We start from the raw sequence: 24,758 nt of genomic DNA on the forward strand, positions 1-24,758 counted from the left end.
TTGTTTTGTTTTGCACTTCTGATTAAATAATTTCAACTGATCTTTTTTCTAGATCACTCTCTCTTCAGCTTATTCAGGTTTGCTGTTGAAGCTCTCAGCTATGAGAGTTCTAGTTTTTTTTTTTTTTCTTTCTTTCTTTTTTTTCTTCTCTTTGTTGAGCTTCTCATTTTTATTCCTGGTATGATTAAATTGTTTATCTATATTCTTTTGTAGCTTTCTGAGTGTCTGTAGAGCAGTTACTTTGAATTCTTTGTTGAGCAATTATTCAATCACCATTTCTTTGGGACAGTTATTGGAGATTTCCTATATTCTTTTGGTGGAGATATTTCCTGATTCTTCAGGATCTCAGTAGACTTGTATGGATGTCTATACATTTGAAGATGTGGTCACCTCTTCCAGACTTTATGGACCAGTTTTGAAAAAGGGAAGCTTTCACCTGTGAATGGAGCACACTTGATCAAGCTGTGATTCTGGGTCTAGTGATGCAGAGTACTAAGTCTTCTTGCACCCAGTGACACAGGGTCTAGGGAGCTGTAATGTCTTTTTGGCTCAGGTTACTGGGGTCTACCTTATCAATGCTTGTATCATCCTTGGGAAACACCTTATGGGGTCTATAGTTGCTACAAGTGTTGTTTGGGTCCTAAGTGGCATTTCCAGGACCAACAGTTAGCAGCAAGTTTAAGCAGTGTTGATGGCTAGACCAAATGATGTGCACCCATTTAACCATAAAGCCCAGCTTCAAGTGCCTATGTAATGGCAGAGATCAGTTGGAGACACAGGTTTGATCAGGGCCAGGGTAAGAAGGAAGGGCCAGTGCCAGCTATGGGTCACGGGAAGCTGCAGTGGCTCTGGGTTTCTTTGCTCTCGTGATTTCACAATCTATCTCCAGGTATGCACACTTGAGTGGAGGCAGTGATGGGTCTTTGGCTAAGAGGCATAGAGATGCACAGCTGGAGGGGTTATTTTCAGGTGCACTGTTGAAGTATTTGTATTTAGAATATACAAAAAGGATACATATAAAGAACCTTGAAACAATAAAAAGCAGACAACCCTACAAAAAATGGACAAAATATCTGAATTGAAATTTCATCAAAGAAGAGATGACAAATAAGCACATGTAAAAATGTCCAACTTAATTTTTCATTGGGAAAATACAAATTATATTCAAAATTAATACTATTACATCTCTATAAAAATTGGTTAAATTTTAAAAACTAACCATGGTGTAAGATAGTGTCCCATATACTGTCATTGTAATGTAAAATTGCAATTTCACAGTTTCTTAAGAAGGTAAGCATTCACTTACCATATAATCCACTCATTTCATGATTTACCCAAGAAATAGAATGTTTATGCAAGTACAAATCTTTGTATATAAATGTTTATAACAGTTTTATTTGTAGTAGATAAAATTTGGAAATAACTTCAATATAAATCAACAGTGAATTAATAAACAAAGTACTGTATATTTAAATAATAGATTACTACTGAACAACAAAAAAGAATGAGCTATATAGTTACATGTACCAATGTGTATGAATTTCAACATTACCCTATGTGAAAAGGAAAGATTAAAAAGAATACTGTCTAACTTTATATTAAATTGTAAAAACATGTAAACTAATTTATAGTGAGAGAATGCAGATAAATCAGTGGCTGCCTATGGCTGCCTATGTGGGGGAGTGGTAGCATGGTGAGATTATAAAGGAGCAAGAGGAAAGTTTTGTGGATGATGGATATAGTCATTATTTTGATTGAGGTGATGATTTTATGGATGTATACATATAACAAAACCTATCAATCACAAATTTCAAATATATGTATTTATTATACATCAGAAAACCTTAAAGTAAGATTTAAATAAGTGAGGATATTCAAACTATTTTGTTGTCCAATCTCAGACACTAGCTAAAACTAGCTAAAGTAACAAAATTTAAATAAATGAGGATATTCACACTATTTTGTTGTCCAATCTCAGACACTAGCTAAAACCATTTTATTATTTACCAAATAAAAAATTTAAAGAATTTTACACTAAATGGAGGAAAGCCACAAATGTCAAACAAAACAATCTTTAAATGTTTGCCTAATTGGGGTATATATTTATCAAATCTTATCCATATGTACAGTTGAAATATTTGCATTTTATTGTATATAAAGAATAACTATGATAAAAAAAGAATTACAATATATATGAAATATCCAAGACTCCCATCCACTGCTAATGGGAATACAATTGTTCATTTAGGAAAATCATTGGAAAATTTACTAATGTTTAAAATAGGCATATGCTGTGAATAAGCATTGCTACTCAAAGGGCATATATCTATTAAGAAGTATGTGTAGTGTACATATGTTGACTAAAAGACATGTAGTAGAATACTCATAAAGCACTATTCATCATACTCATAAATGCAAGTTACACAAATATTCATAAGGAATAGAATGCATTAATGGTTGGTATTTCTATGCAAAGATACAGCATACAGTGGTGTGAATGAACATTTTGCAACTATAAACAACAATGTGAGTGAATTCCCAAGTTAGGTAATAATGAGCAAAAAAAAAGGAAAAAAGTATATACAATATAATTCTATTTACATAAGGCTTAAAATCTGTAAAAAAATTGATTCATGCTCTTAGAGACCAAAGTAGTAATTATCTTTAGCAAGAATAATGATTGGAAGGAGTCAGGTTGGGAGTTCTGAGATACTGGTAATATTATGCTTCCTGGATTTGGGGTTGGTTACATGAATGTGTTTAATTTAGAAAATTCTTTAAGCTGTGTAATTATGACATACACCCATTTCTGTTTACATGATATAATTCAGCAAAAATTCACTAAATAAATAATAATAATAGAGGGAATCAAGATATTTACAAACTTTGGAAAGAAATGATGATTAAAAACGTCCTGAGGATTCTCTTGGATTCTTGCAGGATCTGTTTTGAGATCTGAATAATTTTTGCTAATTCATTGCTAATATATTTATATATTGTGTACTTTTCTGAATCATGTAACACTTTAATTTTTAAGTATAAGAAATGACAGATGTTTGTCTTTCTCTGACTGTTTGTTTCATTTAGCATTGTTCTAGCTCCATCCATGTTATTGCAAATGGCAAGATTCCATTTTTTTATGGCTGAATAATACTCCATTGCAAATATATATATATATATACACACAAATATACATCTTTTTTTTTAATTTATCATGTTTTTTATTTGAGTTCCAGTTAGTTAACATGCAGTGTAATATTAGGTTCAGGTACACATCATTTTTTTTCTATATATATATTTTTTAATTTAATTTTATTTTTTTACAGTGTGCCAAAATTCACTGTTTATGCACCAAACCCAGTGCTCCATGCAATACATGCCCTCCTTAATACTCACCACCAGGTTCACCTAATCCCCTACCCCCTCCCCTCCAAAACTCAGTTTGTTTCTCAGAGCCCACAGTCTCTCATGCTTCATTTCCCCCTCCAATTTCCCCCAACTCATTTCTCTTCTCCATCTCCCAATGTCTCCCGTGTTATTCCTTATGCTCCACAAGTAGGTGAAACCATATGATAACTGGCTTTCTCTGCTTGACTTATTTCACTCAGTATAATCTCTTCCAGTCCCACCCATACTGATACAAAAGTTGGCTATTCATTCTTTATGATGGAGACATAATACTCCATTGTAAATATGGACCATATCTTCTTTATCCATTCATCTGTTGAAGGGAATCTTGGCTTTTTCCACATTTTGGTGACTGTAACCATTGCTGCTATGAACATTGAGGTACAGGCAGCCCTTCTTTTCACTACATCTGTATCTTTGGGGTAAATACCCAGTAGTGCAATTGCTTGATGGGTCATGGGGTAACTCTATTTTTAATTTCTTAAGGAATCTCCACACTGTTTTCCAAAGTGGCTGCACAAACTTGCATTCTCCCCAACAGTGTAAGAGGGTTCCCCTTTCTCCATATCCTCTCCAGCACGTGTTGTTTCCTGTCCTGTTAATTTTTTCCATTCTAACTGGTATAAGGTGGTATCTCAATGTGGTTTTGATTTGAATCTTCCTGATAGCTAATGATGATGAACATATATTCATGTGTCTGTTAGCCATTTGTATATGTCTTCTTTGGAGAAGTGTCTGTTCATGACGTCTGCCCATATTTTGATGTGATTATCTGTTTTGTGTGTGTTGAGTTTGAAGAGTTCTTTATAGATCTTGCATATCAGCGCTTTGTCTGTAGTGTCATTTGTGAATATCTTCTCCCATTCCGTGGGTTGCCTCTTTGTTTTGTTGACTGTTTCCTTTGCTGTGCAGAAGCTTTTGATCTTGATGAAGTCCCCAAAGTTCATTTTCCCTTTTGCTTCCTTTGCCTTTGGAGACATATCTTGAAAGAAGTTGCTGTGGCTGATGTCGAAGAGGTTACTGCCTATGTTCTCTATCATTTTGATAGATTCCTGCCTTGAGTTGAAGTCTTTTATCCATTTCAAGTTTATCTTTGTGTATGGTTTAAGAGAATGGTCGAGTTTCATTCTTCTACACATAGCTATCCAATTTTCCCAAGGTGTACATCTTCTTTATCCATTTATCTACACTGTACGTTAACAGATTTTATCTAGATGCATAAAACATGAGTCCTTTAAAGATGATTTTCTCCAAGAAGAAAAACTGACTAGGCAAGGGTGAGGGAAGAGGGTTTTCATAGAATATTCCTTTCTAAATTTTTTAACTTAAATCCTATTAATGTGTTACTTTTTAAAAACATTGATGCCATAAATATGCTGAATATAGTAAACAGTACTCAAAACATTTATACAGTTACCATAATAATTAAACTAATATCCATAAAAGACAAATATGAAATGTGATAAATGTATCATTGTTGTTAGGGGTTATGAGTTTAAATGTCCTTTCATTTTCCTCTGTAAGAGTTGGCAATGTATTAAAATTTTAATTATTTATACAAATATTTATATAAAAAGATTAAAGTAAAAAATATGTTTATTTAAATATTTGGTGAAGTGAATATCCACTATGTTTTATTTCTAGATATAATTTTTATTAAAGAAGACTCCAGTGCACAGCAGAACAACTGGCTTATTCTGAGTTTCTACATTGTTCTGCCCTTTATCATAATATTCGCCATTATGATCATGAAACGAAATGAAATGAGAAAATCATGCAACAGGGAGAATGCAGCATATGAAGGGTAAATATGACATGTAAATAATTTATTATCTTAAATTTTACTGCTCATCGACCAGTGAAATACATTCATAGTTCTATAATGCTTAGTGATATTCATTCTTAAGTATGCACTATTTTTATAATTTTATTTTCCAATTGATTATTGCTTGCATATTGCAGCAAGTCAGAATTGTGGCTATTCTAGAATTCTTTTCCTCATAAGTATTTACAGTGTTTAGATGTTGCTATTCTTACATTTGCCATTCTTCTCTTCTGGTAACCAAACTGTTGACTCATTGAAAGTAAGAAACCCTCATTTAAATCCTTAAATGTAACATCACAATTGAAAATTTCAGCTTCAAAGTAGTATTGGGTCTTTTTTGAAGGCTAACTTACTGGTCTAATTTATGAAGATATTTTTTCTATACACACCTTGCTTGTAATATTGTTCAGGGAAGTGATGGATCATACACAGTGAAAGAGAAAGTGACTTAATTGACCTATCATAATTCTCTGCAGAGAAAAAAAGAAAGAAATCAATGAAAGGCCTCACAGGTAATGATATTGAGGGGATCTGAGTAATGTGCATGTTCAACACATCTCCACAACCCAAAAATTTCTCAATAAATATCCCAGACTCAGACTCAATAAATATCCCTTTATAAACAGTTTCAGAAGGCCTGGGATAAATATCTTTTGGTCTTTAATCTTGTGTATTCTATAAGTAATATATACTTGGAACCATTGAAAACATTATTTTAACCAGTAAATAATGTGGTAATAAAATAACTAGTAATAAAATTATTTCATCTTATAAATAAATATTCATTTCTGTTATGTATTACCTTCTTAATTAATTTTATAAAGGACCTTGAATTCAACTAAGTTTGGAATATCTAGCATAGAACCATCTATCCTGGAATCATCAGGTATTCCCTTAGGATGGCATCCCAAGCTTTATCCTTACAGAGTCTTATTTTCAGAATTACCTTAATCAACTTATTGATATCTTATGCTATAGGTAAGAAAATCTTGACTCTGGAATATAACCACCTCAAGCTTGAGTAAACAATGTATGTAAAAGAGAGTTTAATTACCTGTTTTTTTTTCTTATTTCTTCATTAGTTTTCCAAAGAAACTTTTTATCCATCTTTTTGTTATATTGTTATATATTGTTATATTTTGGATGCCCTTTCAGTCCTTGCTCATTATGACACACTCAGTCTTTGATTTGAGTGAACTTATGCAAAATTAATAGGTAAAATATTGGATCTTCTAACAAAATATGGTAATCTGGATCACTTGTCTTCATAAAAATAGTCATTGAAATTAATAAAATAACATACTACTAAAATGTTCTATTAAATTAAACCCTGGAAAAAACTAGAAGACAGCATAGTGGTTATCAAAACATGAAGAAAGCTTCAGCAAGACTGGCAAAGTTAAGGAAGAATACTTGGAATAGCCATAGTATTTCAGGGGGCTTAAACAACTGGGAATGAGGGATGGCATGCAAACTGTGCTGGGAAGCCAATTCAAACCCAAATCTAAGACCAAGATTTCACAACAAGAGGGATTCAGTTTTACTCTATATGAGATAAGAATGATGATAGTGTTTCTTCTATACGTATTTTAATTACTAGTGAAACTGCCAATCTTTATTTTCTTCTGGGCCATACTGTTTTTCTGTACACAGAAATTACTTTTCACATCATTTGACCTCTTGCCCCCATTTGTTTATATTTTATCTTTACAGAAGTTGTATACACACATATACACACATATAGTTTACTCATGCTTTTTTAAAGATTTTATTTATTTATTTGAGAGAGAGAGAGCACAAGTGGGGTGAGGGGCAGAGAGAGGCAGGCTCCATCCTGGGACCCTGGGATCATGACCTGAACAGACGCTTAACTGACTGAGCCACCCAGGTGCTCCTACCAATGCTTTTTTATTCATACATGAATATTCCCCTGGATTCTTATTGAATTTATAAAGTATTTAGAGAAACTGACTTTAAGTATTGTTTATGTTTATCCTGGAGCATGTAAAACAGGAATAAGTTCAAAAATATCAAATGAGGGCGCCTGGGTGGCTCAGTGGGTTAAGCCGCTGCCTTCGGCTTCGGTCATGATCTCAGGGTCCTGGGATCGAGTCCCGCGTCAGGCTCTCTGCTCAGCAGGGAGCCTGCTTTCTCCTCTCTCTCTCTGCCTGCCTCTCTGCCTACTTATCATCTGTCTCTGTCAAATAAATAAATAAAATCTTTAAAAAAAATCAAATGATTTTCCATCACATAAAGGCATAATTGTTGATTTGCATTGATACATTGAATATGTGTGTGAGCTGTTGAAAACCTACAAGAAGTACACAACACAGTATGTGCAATTTTAAAAACATCAATGTGGACACTCATATCTCCTCCAACAATTTCAAATGTAAGATATCATCAGTAACAATATCCAGTTCTGAGGTCTCTTTATAGGAAGAGTTTTAATATTATTTTGATGCCTTTATTTGTTGTAATCTATTCATATTTCATGTTCTTTCTTGAGTCAACTTTGGAAATTTGTGTCTTCTAGGAATATTATTTCATCAAAATACAATATTTTGCTACATAAAGTTGTTCATAGTATATTTTTTCCCTAGTACATTTATTTATTTTTTTTGTATTTTTTCCAATTTATTTATTTTCAGAAAAACATTATTCATTATTTTTTCACCACACCCAGTGCTCCATGCAAGCTGTGCCCTCTATAATACCCACCACCTGGTACCCCAACCTCCCACCCCCCCGCCACTTCAAACCCCCCAGACTGTTTTTCAGAGTCCATAGTCTCTCATAGTATATTTTCTTGAAATTATTTTAATTTCTGTAGGACAGTAGTAAATTCTTATATTTCATATTTGATTTTGTGTCTAACCTCTTTTTTTCTTCTTAAATCTAGTTAAAGCTTTCTTAATTTTTACACTCACCACTGCCTCTGCACTGTTTTTGATGGAATTACCAAAACTCTTAGTTGTCAAAACTGACTAGCATTTTTAAAAAAGATTTATTTATTTGACACAGAAAGAGAGATCACAACTAGGCAGAGAGGGAGGTGGGGTGGGAGGAAGCAGGCTCCCTGCTGAGCAGAGAACCTGAAGCTGGGCTCAATCCCAGGACCCTGAGATCATGATCTGAGCCGAAGGCAGAGGCTTAACCCTCTGAGCCACCCAGGCGTTCCCTGACCAGCATTTTCTTTAATATTTTGCTTGTTTTGTCAGAATATTTCACTCTGTTGACCATTCTCTGCTTTCCTGAAATTCTTTTCTTAATTGCAAAGCAGGTCTACTAGCAACAGGTTCCCTCAGTTGTTAATTTTCAGTTTGTTCTGCCTTTTACTTGTAGTTATTTGGGATGATTAAGGGACAGATTTATTACATGCCAAAATAAAAACTGAAAGTTTGTATATACTGTTTTATAGTCACCTACAAAGCTGTCCTTAACTCGTGCTCTTTGCCTCATTATATGGATTAGAATTACTAACCTGTGTAATTTGCTTCAAAGAATGGCTTTTGTTATTTCTTGTAAGGGATGTCTACTAGTAACAAATTTTCCTAAAAAGAGAAAATATCTTTGCTAGAATTTTGTAAATTTAGGAATAGCTTTATGTGACTATTATTATGGAAACGCAGTCTTGCTAGATATAGGATTCTTAGTTGACAGATTTATTTCATTCAGTAATTTCATATACCATCAAATTGTATTCGTGCTCCCACTGTTTCTGATGAGAAGATGCCATACTTAATAAAATCTTTTTGTAGGTGATAAGTTGTTTATTCTTAATACTTTCCAGATTATTTTTATGTCCATGTCTTTCAAATTTTAACTATCATGTGTCTAAGTATGAATCTCTGTGTTTATCCTACTTGGAATTGATTGAACTTCTGCGGTATTTAATGTATTTCATCATATTGGGGAAATACCAGCCACTTATCTTCAGATATGTACTTTTTTCTCCCATGTCTCTCTATTCTTTTCAGAATCCATTAGTTATATGCTAGTGCACTTCATGTGTCTACATATATGTGAAGTTTTTCTTTTTAAAAAAATTTTCCTCTTTTAAATATTTATCAGTATGGATCTGTGTTCAAATCATCTACAAACTCACATCTACTGCTGAGTCTTTCTTTTGACTTTTTTATTTTAGTTATTGTATTTTCAATTTCATAATTTCCATTTGTATGTTTTTTATAATTTCAATTTTATGTTATCCTTTTTTAAATTGAGGTATGATTGATATACAGCATTATATTAGTATGATTGATATACAGCATTATATTAGTTTTAGATGTACAACAAAATGATTTTATATCTATAAACATTGCAAAATTATTGCCACACTTAGTCAAGTTAAGATGCCTCATACAGACACATAGGACCAATTTTTTTCTTGTGACGAGAACTTATAAGACCTGGAATTTTTGGAGCTTTAAAATATGCCATACAGTATTATTAACTACAGTCACTATGTTGTACATTACATCCCCATGATGTATTTATATATAACTGGAAGTTTGAACCTTTTCACTACCTTCTCCTATGTTACCCAGTCCCTAACCCCAACACCTGGCAATGGCAAAATTTTCTTTGTTTCTATGAGCTGGTTTCTTTTTGTTGTCATTTATTTTACTTAGACTCCACATATAAGCAAGTGAGAGCATACAGTGTTTGTATTTCTCTGCCTGACTTATTTCTCTTACTATAGTGAATTCAATGTCCATATGTGTTTCACTCCTTTTTATGATTGAATTCATTCATATATATATATATATATATATATAATTTATTTTAATTCATATATATAGATATATATATAATTTTCTTGATAGGTCCATCCATTGATAAACACTTAGGTTGTTTCTATATATTGGCTAGTATAAAAATGCTGCAATGAACACATGGTGCATATATCTTTCTCAGTTACTGTTTTTTAGTTTCTTTCAGATAAATACTCAGAAGTGAGATTGTTGGATCAATTTTTAATTTTTTGAAGAAAAGACATGCTATTTTCCATAAACGTAGCACCAATTTACCTTCCCACTAATAATGTGTAATGATTTCCTTTGTTCCACATCCTTGCCAACACTCATTTTTTGTTGTCCCTTTGAAAATATCAATCCTAAAGTTTCATTGTAGTTTTGATTTTCACACTCCTTATGTTTAATGATGTTGAGTATATTTTCAGATATCTGTCATCCATTTATAAAACTAATTTGGAAAAAACTCTATTCAGATTTTGTACATGTTTTTCAATTAAATTGTTTTTTTTCACTCTTGAGTCATATTAGTTATTTTTATATTCAGAATCTTAACCCCTTATCTGATTTATGAATTGCAAATATTTTATCCCATTTAGTAGGTTGCCTTTTCAAGTTGTTCATGGTTTTCTAGCTGTTTAGAAGTTTTTAGTTGGATAAAATGCCAGTTGTTTATTTTTATTGCTTTTCTTTTTGGGGTCAGATTAAAAAAATCATCAACAAAATCAATGTCAAGAAATTTAACTGCCTCTGTTTTCTTCTGGAGTTTTACAATTCCTGGTTTCCATTAAAGTCTTTTTTTTTTTTTCAAAAAACTTTTTAAATTCTTTCTTTTTTTTTTTTTAAGATTTTATTTATTTATTTGACAGACAGAGATTACATGTAGGCAGAGAGTCAGGCAGAAAGAGAGGAGGAAGCAGGCCCCTGGCTGAGCAGGGAGCCCAGTGCGGGACTCGATCCCAGCACTTGGGATCATGACCTGAGCCAAAGGCAGAGGCTTACCCCACTGAGCCACCCAGGCGCCCCCTCCATTAAAGTCTTTAATCCATTTTGAGTTAATTTTAGTGTATTGTATAAGATGGTCGTCCAGTTTCATTCTTTTGCATATGGTTGACCAATTCTCCAACACCATTTATCAGAAAAGATTTTCTTTTCTCCATTGAATATTCTTATCTCTTTTGTCATAAATTAATTGACTGTATGGGCTTATTTGGGGGGCTTCTATTCTTTTTCATTGATCAATATGTTTGTTTTTATGCCACAACTATAATGTTTTAATTACTACACTTTTGTAATACATTTTGAAGTCAGAGACCATAATGCTTTCAGTTTTCTTCTTCTTTCTCCTGATTGTTTTGGCTATATGGGGTCTTCTGTTGTTCTGTACCTTATTGTAGAATACTTTGATGTATTTCTATGAAAAATGCCAGTGAAATTTTGATAGGGATTACATTGGATCTGTGGATCATTTGGGGTTATATAAAAATATTAATAATAAATTTTCCAATCCATAATAATAGATTATCTTTGTATTTTTTCTTTAATTTCTATCATCAGTGTTTTATAGTTTCCATGTACAAGTCTTTTACTTCCACAGCTGAATTTATTTTCTAGATATTTTATTTTTGATGTATTTAAAAGCATTGTTTTCTTTCTGATAGGTAATTATTAATGTAAAAAATGCAGAAGATTTTGTACATTGATTTTTCATCCTGAAACTTATTTGTTTATTAGTTCTAACAACTTTTTGGTGGAGTCTTTAGGGTTTACCATATATAATATGTCATCTGCAAAGTGACAGCTTTGCTTCATCCTTTCCAATTAGATACATTTGTATCTTTTCTTGAATAATTGCTCTGACTAGGATTTTAATCTTATGTTGAATAACAGTGATGAGAGTGGGCATCCTTGTCTTATTTCTGATCTTAGAGGACAGCTCAGCTTTTTCACTGTTCAGCATGGTGTTAGCTGTGTGTTTATCATATTTGCACTTCCAATATGTTGAGGTATATTCCCTCTATACCTGTTTTGTTGAGAGGTTTTTTCATAAATTGGTATTAACTTTTGTCATGTTTCTGCATCTAGAAAGATCATGATATAATTTTTAGCATTCATTTTGTTAATGGAATGTGTCATGTTGGTTGGTTTGCAATTGTTGAAACATCTTTGCATCCCAGAAATAAATACTATTTTGATTATGTATATGATCCTTTTAATGTCTTGTGGAATTCAGTATGCTAATGTTTTGTTGAGAATTTTTTTTGCATCTATGTTCATCAGGGATATTGACCTACAATATCCTTATATTGTGGCATACTTGTCTGGTTTGAGTATCAGGGAAATGCTGGCCTCATAAAATGAATTTGGATGTTTCCTTCTGTTTGGTTTGGTTTGGTTTGGTTTGGTTTGGTTTGGTTTGGTTGAGTTTGGTAAGGACTGGTTTTAAATCTTTGAGTGTTTTGAAGAAATCACGAGTGAAGCCAACTGGTCCTAGAATTCCATTTGTCGAGTGGTTTTTAGTTACTCTTTGAATTTCCTTCTAGCAATTTTTCTAGTCAGATTTTCTATTTCTTAAGAATCAATCTTGGTAGCTTGTTTCTTAGATTTTATTCATTTCTTCTAGGTTGTAAAATTTTTGTCATATAATTATGGTACTTTTATGATTCTTTGTGTTTCTTTTTTTTAATGTATTCATCTTAAAAAGAGAGAGAGAGAAGGGGAAGGGGTAAAAGAAGAGGGAGAGAAAGAATCTCAAGCAGATTCCCTGCCAAGTGTGCAGCCTGATGAGGGGCTTGATTCCACAACCCTGAGTTCATGACCTGAGCTGAAATCGAGTTAGCCACTTAACCAACCAAGCCACCCAGGCGTGCCAATTTTTTGCATTTCTGACATCAGTTATACCTTATATTTCATTTCCAATTTTTTTAAACTCCTCTCTCTTTTTTCTTCAGTGAGTGTAGCAAACTTTGTTAGTTGTGTTTCTTTTTAGAGTACCAGCTTTAAGTTTTATTGATTTTTTTCTATTATCTTTTTATCTCCATTTATTTTATTACTATCTTTATCTTATTGTTTCTACTAACTTTGGATTTGTTCATTCTTTTTTAGTGCCTTGAGGCGTAAAGCTACGCTGTTTACTTGGGATTTTTCTTGTTTCTTGATGTAGGCATATATTGTTATGAAATTCCCACTTAGAAGTGCTTTTGTTGGGGCGCCTGGGTGGCTCAGTGGGTTAAAGCCTCTGCCTTCGGCTCAGGTCATGATCTCAGGGTCCTGGGATCGAGCCCCGCATCAGGCTCTCTGCTCGGCAGGGAGCCTGCTTCTTCCCTCTCTCTCTCTCTGCCTGCCTCTCTGCCTACTTGTGATCGCTCTCTATCAAATAAATAAATAAAATATTTAAAAAAAAAGAAGTGCTTTTGTTGCATCCCATAAAATTGGTAAGTCGTATTTCCATTTTTATATGCTCAGGTATTATTTTAATTCTCTTTCGATTTTTATTTTGACCCATTGGTTGTTCAGCAGTATATTATTTACTCCCACATATTTGTGAACTTTCCAGTTTTCTTTTTGTAATTGTTTTCTAGTTTTATGCCATTGTGATCAGAAAAGATGCTTGACATTATTTCATTCTTCAAATGTATTAAGACCTTTTTGTAGCTTAATATATCATCTCTCCTAGAGAGGTAGGACTAGATCTATCTTTTCCAGATATCTATAGCTTAATTTATGCTGTAACCTAGGTCTACACTAAGGTTCCATATATGCTTGAGAAAAATATGTATTCAGTTTCTCTTGGATGGAATGTTTTGTATGTATCTGTTAAGTCCATCTGGTCTAATGTATCATTTAAGGCAAAGGTTTCCTTAATGGTTTTTCTGTCTTGGTGATCTTTCCTTTGATTTAAGTGGGGTATTAAAGTCTCCTACTACTATTGTATTGCTCTATCTCCTGGTAGGCCTGTTAATATTTGCTTTATATATTTAGGTGCATTACAATTGTTATATTCTCCTTGAACTGACCCCTTTATCCTTATGCCTTCTTTGTCTCTATTACAGTCTTTGTTTTAAGGTCTCTTTTGTATATCCCAGCTTTCTTTTGTTGTATTGTTATTCTATATTGGACAAGACATTATTACAATACTTTCTTTTCCTTTTTTATGGTTTCCTTTAATTCATGGAACAGCTGCTTTATTTATGACAGCTGCTTTAAAGTTTTTTCTTCTAAATCTGACAACTATGATTTTTCAGGCAATTTGTTTCCTCTTCTTTCCCTGGGTGTAGGTCACAATTTCCTCTTTCTTTGCAGTTTATAACATCTTTATTAGAAACTGGAAATTTTAGATAATACATTAATATGGTAGCAATTCTAGATACTTATGCCCACCCACTACACACCCACACAAGGTTCCTTGTTCTTGTTTGATTTTTTGTTTAATGACTTAACTAGAATATTTCATCGAAATGAATTTTCCCTATAATATGATGCCTCCATATTGCTCCTCAGATATCACAAATTGCCCTACTCTCTGATCCAATATATCCAATTGCCTTTGCAAGAGTAGCCTTTGAGGATTGTCTCTCTCTGACCCCAAAAGACTTTTCTTAGCTGTCTCTTTTTTTTTTCTGGTTCTCTCTGTTAAAATTTTAGATGGTCTTTAGTTTAGCTTTTTCTCATGAACTATAAGCCTTGTGTACCCAACATAATCTTCATAGTGTATGACAGTGTCCTTAGGTTTGAACTGCTCCTGTTCCCAATAAATCATTTTCCTTCAGAGAGCTACAGATCCAACAATTTCACTCTTGGACATTTATCTTTGAGAAATGAAAATCATGCTTTCACAGAAACTTGAGAACATATGTTCACAATACCTTAATACACAATATCTTAATCTGTAAATCAAGGTCATTCAATGCATAAATCATTACACAACCTATGGTAAATCCATATTACCATATACTACACAATAATAAAAGAAAACAAAATATTGATAGAAACAATTTTGAGGACACAAAGGGAACTATGCTAAGTGAAACAAAACCCTTTTCAAAAGTTTATATACACTGTGATTCCAGTTATATAAAGTTCTTGTCACATTAAAAATTACAGGTTTGGAGAATACAGTAGTAGTTGCCAAGAGTTAGGGATAATGAGAAGAGTGGGTGAGTATATCTACAAAAGAGTAGCAACAAGAACTTTTTTTTATGGTATAGTTCTGTATCTTGATGTGATTATAGTTACATGAAGCTACACATGTGATCAGGTTGCATAAAACTACACACACACAAATACATGTGTAAATGGTACACTCTGAGCATATTCTGTGGATTGTATTAATGTCAGTTATCTTGCTTTCATATTATAGTTAAGCAACATGTTAATATGGGAGAACTGGATAAAAAGTACATGAAACCTTTCTGTACATGCCTTTGCAGTTTCCTATGAATATAAATTTACTTAAAAATAAAAGTTTAGGGGCACCTGGGTGGCTCAGTGGGTTAAGCCGCTGCCTTCGGCTCAGGTCATGATCTCAGGGTCTTGGGATCGAGTCCCACATCTGGCTCTCTGCTCAGCAGGGAGCCTGCTTCCCTCTCTCTCTCTGCCTGCCTCTCCATCTACTTGTGATTTCTCTCTGTCAAATAAATACATAAAATCTTAAAAAAAAAGTTTTAAAAAATTGGATCATGGGTACAAATTTAATAAGTTGAATTATGCAATTTCTGAAGAAAACACAAAAAAATTCTGTGGATCTAGGACTATACCAAGAGTTATTTTACATGAGAACAAATCATGAGGGGCACCTGAGTTTCTCAGTGGGTTAAGCATCTGCCTTTTGCTTGGATCTTGATCCCATTGGCTCCATGCTCAGCTAGGAGTCTGCTTCTCCTTTTTCCTCACCCCCTACCCTCTCTGCTGATGCTCTCTCTCTCTCTCACTCATTCTATCTCTCTCAAGTTAATAAATCTTAAAAAGTAGAAGAAGGAGGAGGAGGAGGAGAAGGAGGAGGGAAACAAATGATGATCCACAAGGAAAATTTGTATGTGGTCAAAATTAGAGATATCTGATCTAAAAAATACCTTGTTAAGAAGGTAAAATGATAAGCTTCAGTTTGGTGGAATATATTTATATAATATATATTACCATATATCCAAATGTATAGACCATATATCCAACAAAATTTTTTATCTGCAAAATATTTTAAAAGTTCAGATTCGACAATTAAAAAGAAATTTGGTTAGCAAAGGGCAAAGACATGAACTGAGATTTGACCAAAGAATGTATAGAGATGGGACGCAAGCACATTAAGTGATGCTTGACATAATTAGTCATTAGAGTAATGCAAATTAAAACCACAATGAGATACCACACTTTTCCCAACAGATTGACTAAGATTAAAAAATAATAATAATAATAAAAGTGGTGGGGGGGGTGGGAGGTTGGGGTACCAGGTGGTGGGTATTATAGAGGGCACAGCTTGCATGGAGCACTGGGTGTGGTGAAAAAATAATGAATACTGTTTTTCTGAAAATAAATAAATTGGAAAAAAAATAAAAAATAAAAAATAAAATAATAATAATAATAATAGTAAGTACTAATGAAGATAAAGAAAATTAGATCACTCATATATTGCTGGAGGAAATACAAAACATATAGCTACTATGACATATAACTTATCAGCCTTATTATAAAACCTGACAATTTTACTCTTGGATATTTATCCTAGAGAGAACGTTTACATTTATGCAAAAAACCTGTAAATGAACATCCATAGCAATGTTATTTTTAATAGATAAAAACTAAAAATTATCCAAATAATCCTTTGATGGATGACTCATTTAACAAACTATGGAACACTTATACCATGGGTACTACTCAGGAATAGCAAGAAATTATTAATACATGGCACAATTTTGCTGGATCTCAAGGGAATTACACGAGAAAAAAACCCAAAGCTCAAGAGCTACTATATGAAGTCATTTATATAAAGTACTTGCATTACAATTATAGAAATAAAGACCAATTAGTAGTTACCAGTGATTAGGAAATGGGAGTAAGGCAGATAGGTGTACTATGTAGGGGTTGTATGCTTTTTGTTGTTGTTATTGTTTGTTTGTTTTTTGGTTGTGGAACAATCCTGTATTTTGATTTTGTGTTGAACACACTAATCTATACATGTAATAAGATAGGATACACTTATATACATATAAACATGTCAGTTCATGTAAACAATCATGAAATCCAAATTAACTCTGCAGATTATACCAATGTTGATTTCCTGCTTTTGACAACGTAATTAATCATGCAAATGTTTACCATGAACAAAAACCAAGTGAAGGGTATACACATGAACACTCCCAGTAAAATTTTTTAAACTTTTTATAGATGTAGAATTATTCCAAAAAATTAAGTAAAACTAACTTTGGCTCCCAAAAAGCCTATTAAATGATTCCCAAGAATCTAGAAAAGAGGATAAAGATAATGACAATAATAATATACCAAGATATTAAATTGAAACCCAACCTTATCAAGTTAATAAACTTAAGTAGTCTAAGTATTTCAATTTTTTAAAAAAGCAGAAAATGTAAAATTGGATAAAAATCAAGAGAAACGTATACTATCAACAAGATATCCACTTTCAATCTAAAGAAACAAATGGGTTAAAAGTAAAAGATGTACCATGCTAACACCAACCCAAAGAAAGCTAAAGATACTGTATCTCTATCAAAGTAGTCTGAAGAAGAAATATTATTTTATTCCCAAAGCATAATTTGATCATTATAATTATAATAAAAGGATCAAGTCTTTAAGAGCACATAAAATCTTTCAGTTCTGACAGCCTTTGCTCTATGTATTTGAAGCTCTGTTATTAGCTGCATAAGAGAAAAAGCCACAAATATCATTAGAAGTTTCAACATCTCTCTCTCAATACAAATAGATTTAAAAACAGTAAGAATAGGGGACAAGATGGCGGGGTACTAGGAAGAGGCGTCTTTTCAGCTGGTACCCCAAAGTGAGCTGATTACCTACCAAAGAACTCTGATCACCTATGAAATCAGCCTGAGATCAGAATTATACACGTCTGGATCTCTACAGGGGCAGAAGACGCCAGTGAGCAGGTAAAGTGGAATGGGAACAGCGGACTGATATCGGAAAATAAACAAAAGGGGGAGGGAGCCACCAGAGGCGACCGGTGCAAAAGTAATACCCCGATACGAGCGAGAGTGCCCTGCGTCTGGGGACCAGCATTAACTCGGAGACTGGTTGAAAGCACTCCAAAAGAGCAAAGGATCGCGGGGGCAAACTGTGGGAATCGGGGCGGCTAGGGACAGGGGCTTGAGTCCCCGGTCCCAGACGGCCTCCCCGGCGCGGAGGCAGAGAGAGTGCGGCGGAGAAACCGGCTCCTGGTCCCTAAGCCGCCAGCGTGCCCCAGAGTGCAGGGTTCCGGCTCCTGTGAGGGGATGGGAGCCGGTCTGCAGAACGCGCGCTAGCCCTACCACAAAGCTTGAGATGCGCGTGCACGTCGCTCCAGCTCTCCTGGGTTTCTAAGGCCCTGGGGCGCTTCTTGACCCGGGCCATTGTTTCAAAGTCTAAGCCTCGCGCCCGCGAAACTCTTCCCCGGACAGAGGCGCGCAAAAGCCCAGCCTGCGGCTTACGGACCAGCGCCCCGTTCTCAGTGCCCCAGACGCGCGCCCGACCCACAGCCGCCTCTGAAAAGAGGTGCGCGCAAGCCGGGCACTCCCAGCCCCGGCCAGCGGCAAAATCTCAGTGTGCGATCGCTGCTTGGAACCTCTCTGGCGGTCAGGAGCTCCCAGACAGCCGCCACTGCCTTGGCTTTGGGGACGAGCAAAAGATCCTGCGCCCCCAGGGTCTTTAACTTGGAACCTGCACTGCCAGCATCCAAGGGGGAATTTATTCAGCTTCTGCACCCAGACTGAGGCTTCTGAGACGGAGATCAGGAAGTGTTCCAGGGTGCACCTTGACTGCACCAGAGTTGATACATCCAGCTACATCTGTTCAGTCTTCTCCCACCAAAATGACTAGGAGGAGGAATGCCCAACAGAAGAAAAATACAGAGGATGGACCTTCCGCAACAGAGCTAACGGCTATCAACATAGACAATATGTCGGAAAGAGAATTCAGGCTAACAATTATCCAGGCAATAGCTAGGTTGGAGAAAGCCATGGATGACCAAACAGAATTGATTAGAGCCGAACTGAAAGCGACCAGACAGGATGTTCACAATGTTAGGGCGGAGCTTAAAGCTACCAGGGAGGAGGTCCACAATGCTCTCAATGAGTTCCAATCCAATCTAAACTCTCTCAAAGCTAGGGTAACTGAGACAGAAGATAGAATTAGTGATCTGGAAGACAAACAGATAGAGAGAAAGGATCAGGAGGAAGCCTGGAACAAACAGCTTAGATCCCACGAAAGCAGAATTAGGGAAATAAGTGATGCCATGAAGCGTTCCAACGTCAGAATTATTGGAATTCCGGAAGGGGAGGAGAAAGAAAGAAGTCTAGAAGATGTCGTGGAACAAGTCCTTCATGAAAACTTTCCGAATCTCGCGAATGAAACCAGCGTTCATGTACTAGAGGCTGAACGGTCTCCACCCAAGATTATACACTCCAAAAAAACATCACGACACCTGATAGTCAAATTGAGAAATTATAATTGTAGGTATAATCTCTTGAAAGCTGCCAGGGCAAAGAGGCTCCTTACTTACAGAGGGAAGCCCATCAGAATAACGTCAGACCTGTCCACAGAGACCTGGCAAGCCAGAAGAGGCTGGCAAGATATATTCAGGGCACTAAATGAGAAGAACATGCAGCCAAGAATACTTTATCCAGCAAGACTGACATTCAAAATGGATGGAGAGATAAAGAGTTTCCAAGACCGGCAAGACTTAAAAGACTATGCAACCACCAAGCCGATACTGCAGGAAATATTAAGGGGGGTTCTATAAAAGAGGAAAAATCCCAAGAATAGCATTGAACAGAAATATAGAGACAGTCTACAGAAAGAAAGACTTCAAAGGTAACTCGATGTCAATAAAAACGTATCTATCAATAATCACTCTCAATGTGAATGGCCTCAATGCACCCATAAAACGGCACAGGGTTGCAGATTGGATAAAACGACAGGACCCATCCATATGCTGTCTACAAGAGACCCATTTTGAACCTAAAGATACACGCAGACTGAAAGTGAAGGGGTGGAGAAGCATCTTTCATGCCAATGGGACTCAAAAGAAGGCTGGGGTAGCGATTCTCATATCAGATAAATTAGACTTCAAACTAAAGACTGTAGTCAGAGATACAGAAGGACACTACATAATCCTTAAAGGGACTATCCACCAAGATGATCTAACAATTGTAAATATCTATGCTCCCAATATGGGAGCAGCCAATTACTTAAGAAAACTGTTAATCAAGATAAAGAGTCATATTGATATGAATACACTAATCGTAGGTGATCTTAACACGCCTCTTTCAGAATTAGACAGATCATCGAAGCAGAAAATCAATAAAGAAACAAGAGCATTGAACGACACATTGGACCAGATGGACCTCATAGATATATACAGAACATTCCACCCTAAAACAGCAGAATACTCATTCTTCTCAAGTGCACACGGAACCTTCTCCAGAATAGACCACATACTGGGTCACAAATCAGGACTCAGCCGATACCAAAAGACTGAGATTATTCCCTGCATATTCTCAGATCACAATGCTTTGAAACTGGAGCTCAATCACAAGGAAAAGTTCCGAAGGAACTCAAACACCTGGAAGCTAAAGACCACCTTGCTTAAGAATGCTTGGATCAACCAGGAGATCAAAGAAGAACTGAAACAATTCATGGAAACCAATGAGAATGAAGACACTTCGGTCCAAAACCTATGGGATACAGCAAAGGCGGTCCTAAGGGGAAAATATATAGCCATCCAAGCCTTGCTCAAAAAAATTGAAAAATCCAGAACACACCAGCTGTCTCTACACCTTAAAGAACTGGAGGATCAACAACAAATCAAACCAACTCCACACATAAGAAGGGAAATCATCAAGATTAGAGCTGAGATCAATGAGGGAGAAACCAGAGATACAGTAGAACGTATCAATGAAACTAGAAGCTGGTTTTTTGAAAGAATCAATAAGATCGATAAGCCACTGGCTACACTAATCCAAAAGAAAAGAGAGAAATCCCAAATTCATAAAATTATGAATGAAAGGGGAGAGATCACAACTAACACCAAGGAAGTAGAAACAATCATCAGAAGTTACTACGAACAGTTATATGCCAATAAGCTTAGCAACCTTGATGAAATGGATGCATTCCTGGAAAAATATAAACTACCAAAATTGAACCAGGAAGAAATCGACAACCTGAATAGACCGATATCTAATAACGAGATTGAAGCAGTGATCAAAAATCTCCCAAAAAACAAGAGCCCAGGACCTGACGGATTCCCTGGGGAATTCTACCAAACCTTCCAAGAAGAAATAACACCTATTCTCCTGAAGCTGTTTCAAAAAATTGAAGCAGAAGGAAAACTTCCAGACTCTTTCTATGAAGCCAGCATTACCCTGATCCCCAAACCAGGCAAGGACCATACCAAAAAGGAGAATTTCAGACCAATATCACTGATGAATATGGATGCTAAGATTCTCAACAAGATCCTAGCCAACAGGATCCAACAACACATTAAAAAGATTATCCACCATGATCAGGTGGGATTCATCCCTGGGCTACAAGGATGGTTCAACATTCGTAAATCAATCAATGTGATACAACAAATTAATAGGAGAAGAGAGAAGAACCACATGGTCCTCTCAATTGATGCAGAAAAAGCATTTGACAAAATCCAACATCCGTTCCTGATTAAAACGCTTCAAAGTATAGGGATAGAGGGAACATTCCTGAACCTCATCAAATCTATCTATGAAAGACCCACAGCAAATATCATCCTCAATGGGAAAAAGCTTGCAGCCTTCCCGTTGAGATCAGGAACAAGACAAGGATGCCCACTTTCACCACTCTTGTTCAACATAGTATTAGAAGTCCTAGCAACAGCAATCAGACAACAGAGAGAAATAAAAGGTATCCAAATTGGTAATGAAGAAGTCAAACTCTCTCTCTTCGCAGATGACATGATTCTTTATATGGAAAACCCAAAAGACTCCACCCCCAAACTACTAGAACTCATACAGCAATTCAGCAGCGTGGCAGGATACAAAGTCAATGTGCAGAAATCAGTGGCTTTCTTATACACTAACAATGAAAATACAGAAAGGGAATTTAGAGAATCGATTCCATTTACTATAGCACCAAGAACCATAAGATACCTGGGAATAAACCTAACTAAAGAGGTAAAGGATCTATACTTGAGGAACTATAGAACACTCATGAAAGAAATTGAAGAAGACACAAAAAGATGGAAGACCATTCCATGCTCTTGGATCGGAAGAATAAACATCGTTAAAATGTCTATACTGCCTAGAGCAATCTATACTTTTAATGCCATTCCGATCAAAATTCCACCGGCATTCTTCAAAGAGCTGGAGCAAATAATCCAAAAATTTGTATGGAATCAGAAGAGACCCCGAATCGCTAAGGAAACGTTGAAAAACAAAAATAAAGCTGGCGGCATCACCTTACCTGATTTCAAGCTTTATTACAAAGCTGTGATCACCAAGACAGCATGGTACTGGCATAAAAACAGACACATAGACCAGTGGAACAGAGTAGAGAGCCCTGATATGGACCCTCAACTCTATGGTCAATTAATCTTCGACAAAACAGGAAAAAATATACAGTGGAAAAAAGACAGTCTCTTCAATAAATGGTGCTGGGAAAACTGGACAGCTATATGTAGAAGAATGAAACTCGACCATTCTCTTACACCGTACACAAAGATCAACTCAAAATGGATAAAAGACCTCAACGTGAGACAGGAATCTATCAGAATCTTAGAGGAGAACATAGGCAGTAATCTCTTCGATATCAGCCACAGCAACTTCTTTCAAGATACGTCTCCAAAGGCAAAGGAAACAAAAGCGAAAATAGACTTCTGGGACTTCATCAAAATCAAAAGCTTCTGCACAGCAAAGGAAACAGTCAAAAAAACAAAGAGGCAACCCACGGAATGGGAGAAGATATTTGCAAATGACAGTACAGACAAAAGGTTGATATCCAGGATCTATAATGAACTCCTCAAACTCAACCCACACGAAACAGACAAACACATCAAAAAATGGGCAGAAGATATGAACAGACACTTCTCCAATCAAGAAATACAAATGGCTATCAGACACATGAAAAAATGCTCATCATCATTAGCCCTCAGGGAGATTCAAATTAAAACCACATTGAGATATCACCTTACACCAGTTAGAATGGCCAAAATTAACAAAACAGGAAACAACATGTGTTGGAGAGGATGTGGAGAAAGGGGAACCCTCTTACACTGTTGGTGGGAATGCAAGTTGGTGCAGCCTCTTTGGAGAACAGTGTGGAGATTCCTCAAGAAATTAAAAATAGAGCTTCCCTATGACCCTGCAATTGCACTCCTGGGTATTTACCCCAAAGATACAGATGTCGTGAAAAGAAGGGCCATCTGTACCCCAATGTTTATAGCAGCAATGGCCACAGTCGCCAAACTATGGAAAGAACCAAGATGCCCTTCAACGGATGAATGGATAAGGAAGATGTGGTCCATATACACTATGGAGTATTATGCCTCCATCAGAAAGGACGAATATCCAACTTTTGTAGCAACATGGACGGGACTGGAAGAGATTATGCTGAGTGAAATCAGTCAAGCAGAGAGAGTCAATTATCATATGGTTTCACTCATTTGTGGAGCATAACCAATAGCATGGAGGACAAGGGGCGTTAGAGAGTAGTAGGGAATTTGGGTAAATTGGAAGGGGAGGTGAACCATGAGAGACTATGGACTCTGAAAAACAGTCTGAGGGGTTTGAAGTGGCGGGGGGGTGGGAGGTTGGGGTACCAGGTGGTGGGTATTATAGAGGGCACAGCTTGCATGGAGCACTGGGTGTGGTGAAAAAATAATGAATACTGTTTTTCTGAAAATAAATAAATTGGGAAAAAAAAATAAATAAATAAATAAATAAAAATTAAAAAAAAAAAAAAATAAAAATAAAAATAAAAACAGTAAGAATAAAATAGAAATGAAAAATATTAATTAGTTTCATGATCTTTCAGAAAACCTCATTACAACAACAGAAATCACATTTGTTTCAAATACACCTGAAACATTTCACAAGTTAGGTCAAATGTGTGCCATGAAAAAGTAACAGTAAATTCAAACTAATTCATATCATGAAAAATATGTAGTCTGAACAAATAGAATTACACTTGTCAATAACAGTAAAAAAATCTTAAAACAGTTTGGAAAGCACACATTTTTTTAAGTAATTCACTAATCAAAGAAAAAATCACCAAGGAAATTGAACATATTTGAACACTAATTGAAAAAAATATGATAAAATTTGTCAGATATATATACCAGATATATATAAAGCAGTACTTTAAGGGGAAAGTTACACTCTTAATAATTTATATTAGAAAGTAAGAAATTTTAAATCAATTACAGAGAAGGAAGAGCAAATTCAACCCCATGTAAAAAAGAAATGAAATTATGAAGTTTAGGAAATAGCAATAACAAAATGGAAAACAGGGAAAAAAATATGAAATCAGTGAAACAAAAATTGTTTTTTGGGTAACATTAAAAAAGTACTGGGGCACCTGGT

The 24,758-nt window shown here is 35.3% G+C and overlaps 1 protein-coding gene across 1 annotated transcript in view; it reads left to right on the forward strand.

Moving 5' to 3' along the window:
* Positions 1–24,758, forward strand: part of ADAM18 (ADAM metallopeptidase domain 18) — a 199,631-nt gene that overhangs the window by 167,122 nt on the left and 7,751 nt on the right. The window contains exons 18-19 of the mRNA XM_044226000.1: positions 5,071–5,212; positions 15,094–15,146. Coding sequence (XP_044081935.1) covers positions 5,071–5,212; positions 15,094–15,146 — 195 coding nt within the window. The remainder of the gene's footprint in view (positions 1–5,070; positions 5,213–15,093; positions 15,147–24,758) is intronic.

Source organism: Neovison vison, chromosome 11 (genome assembly GCF_020171115.1).
Source record: "Neovison vison isolate M4711 chromosome 11, ASM_NN_V1, whole genome shotgun sequence".
NCBI classification, from domain to species: domain Eukaryota; kingdom Metazoa; phylum Chordata; class Mammalia; order Carnivora; family Mustelidae; genus Neogale; species Neogale vison.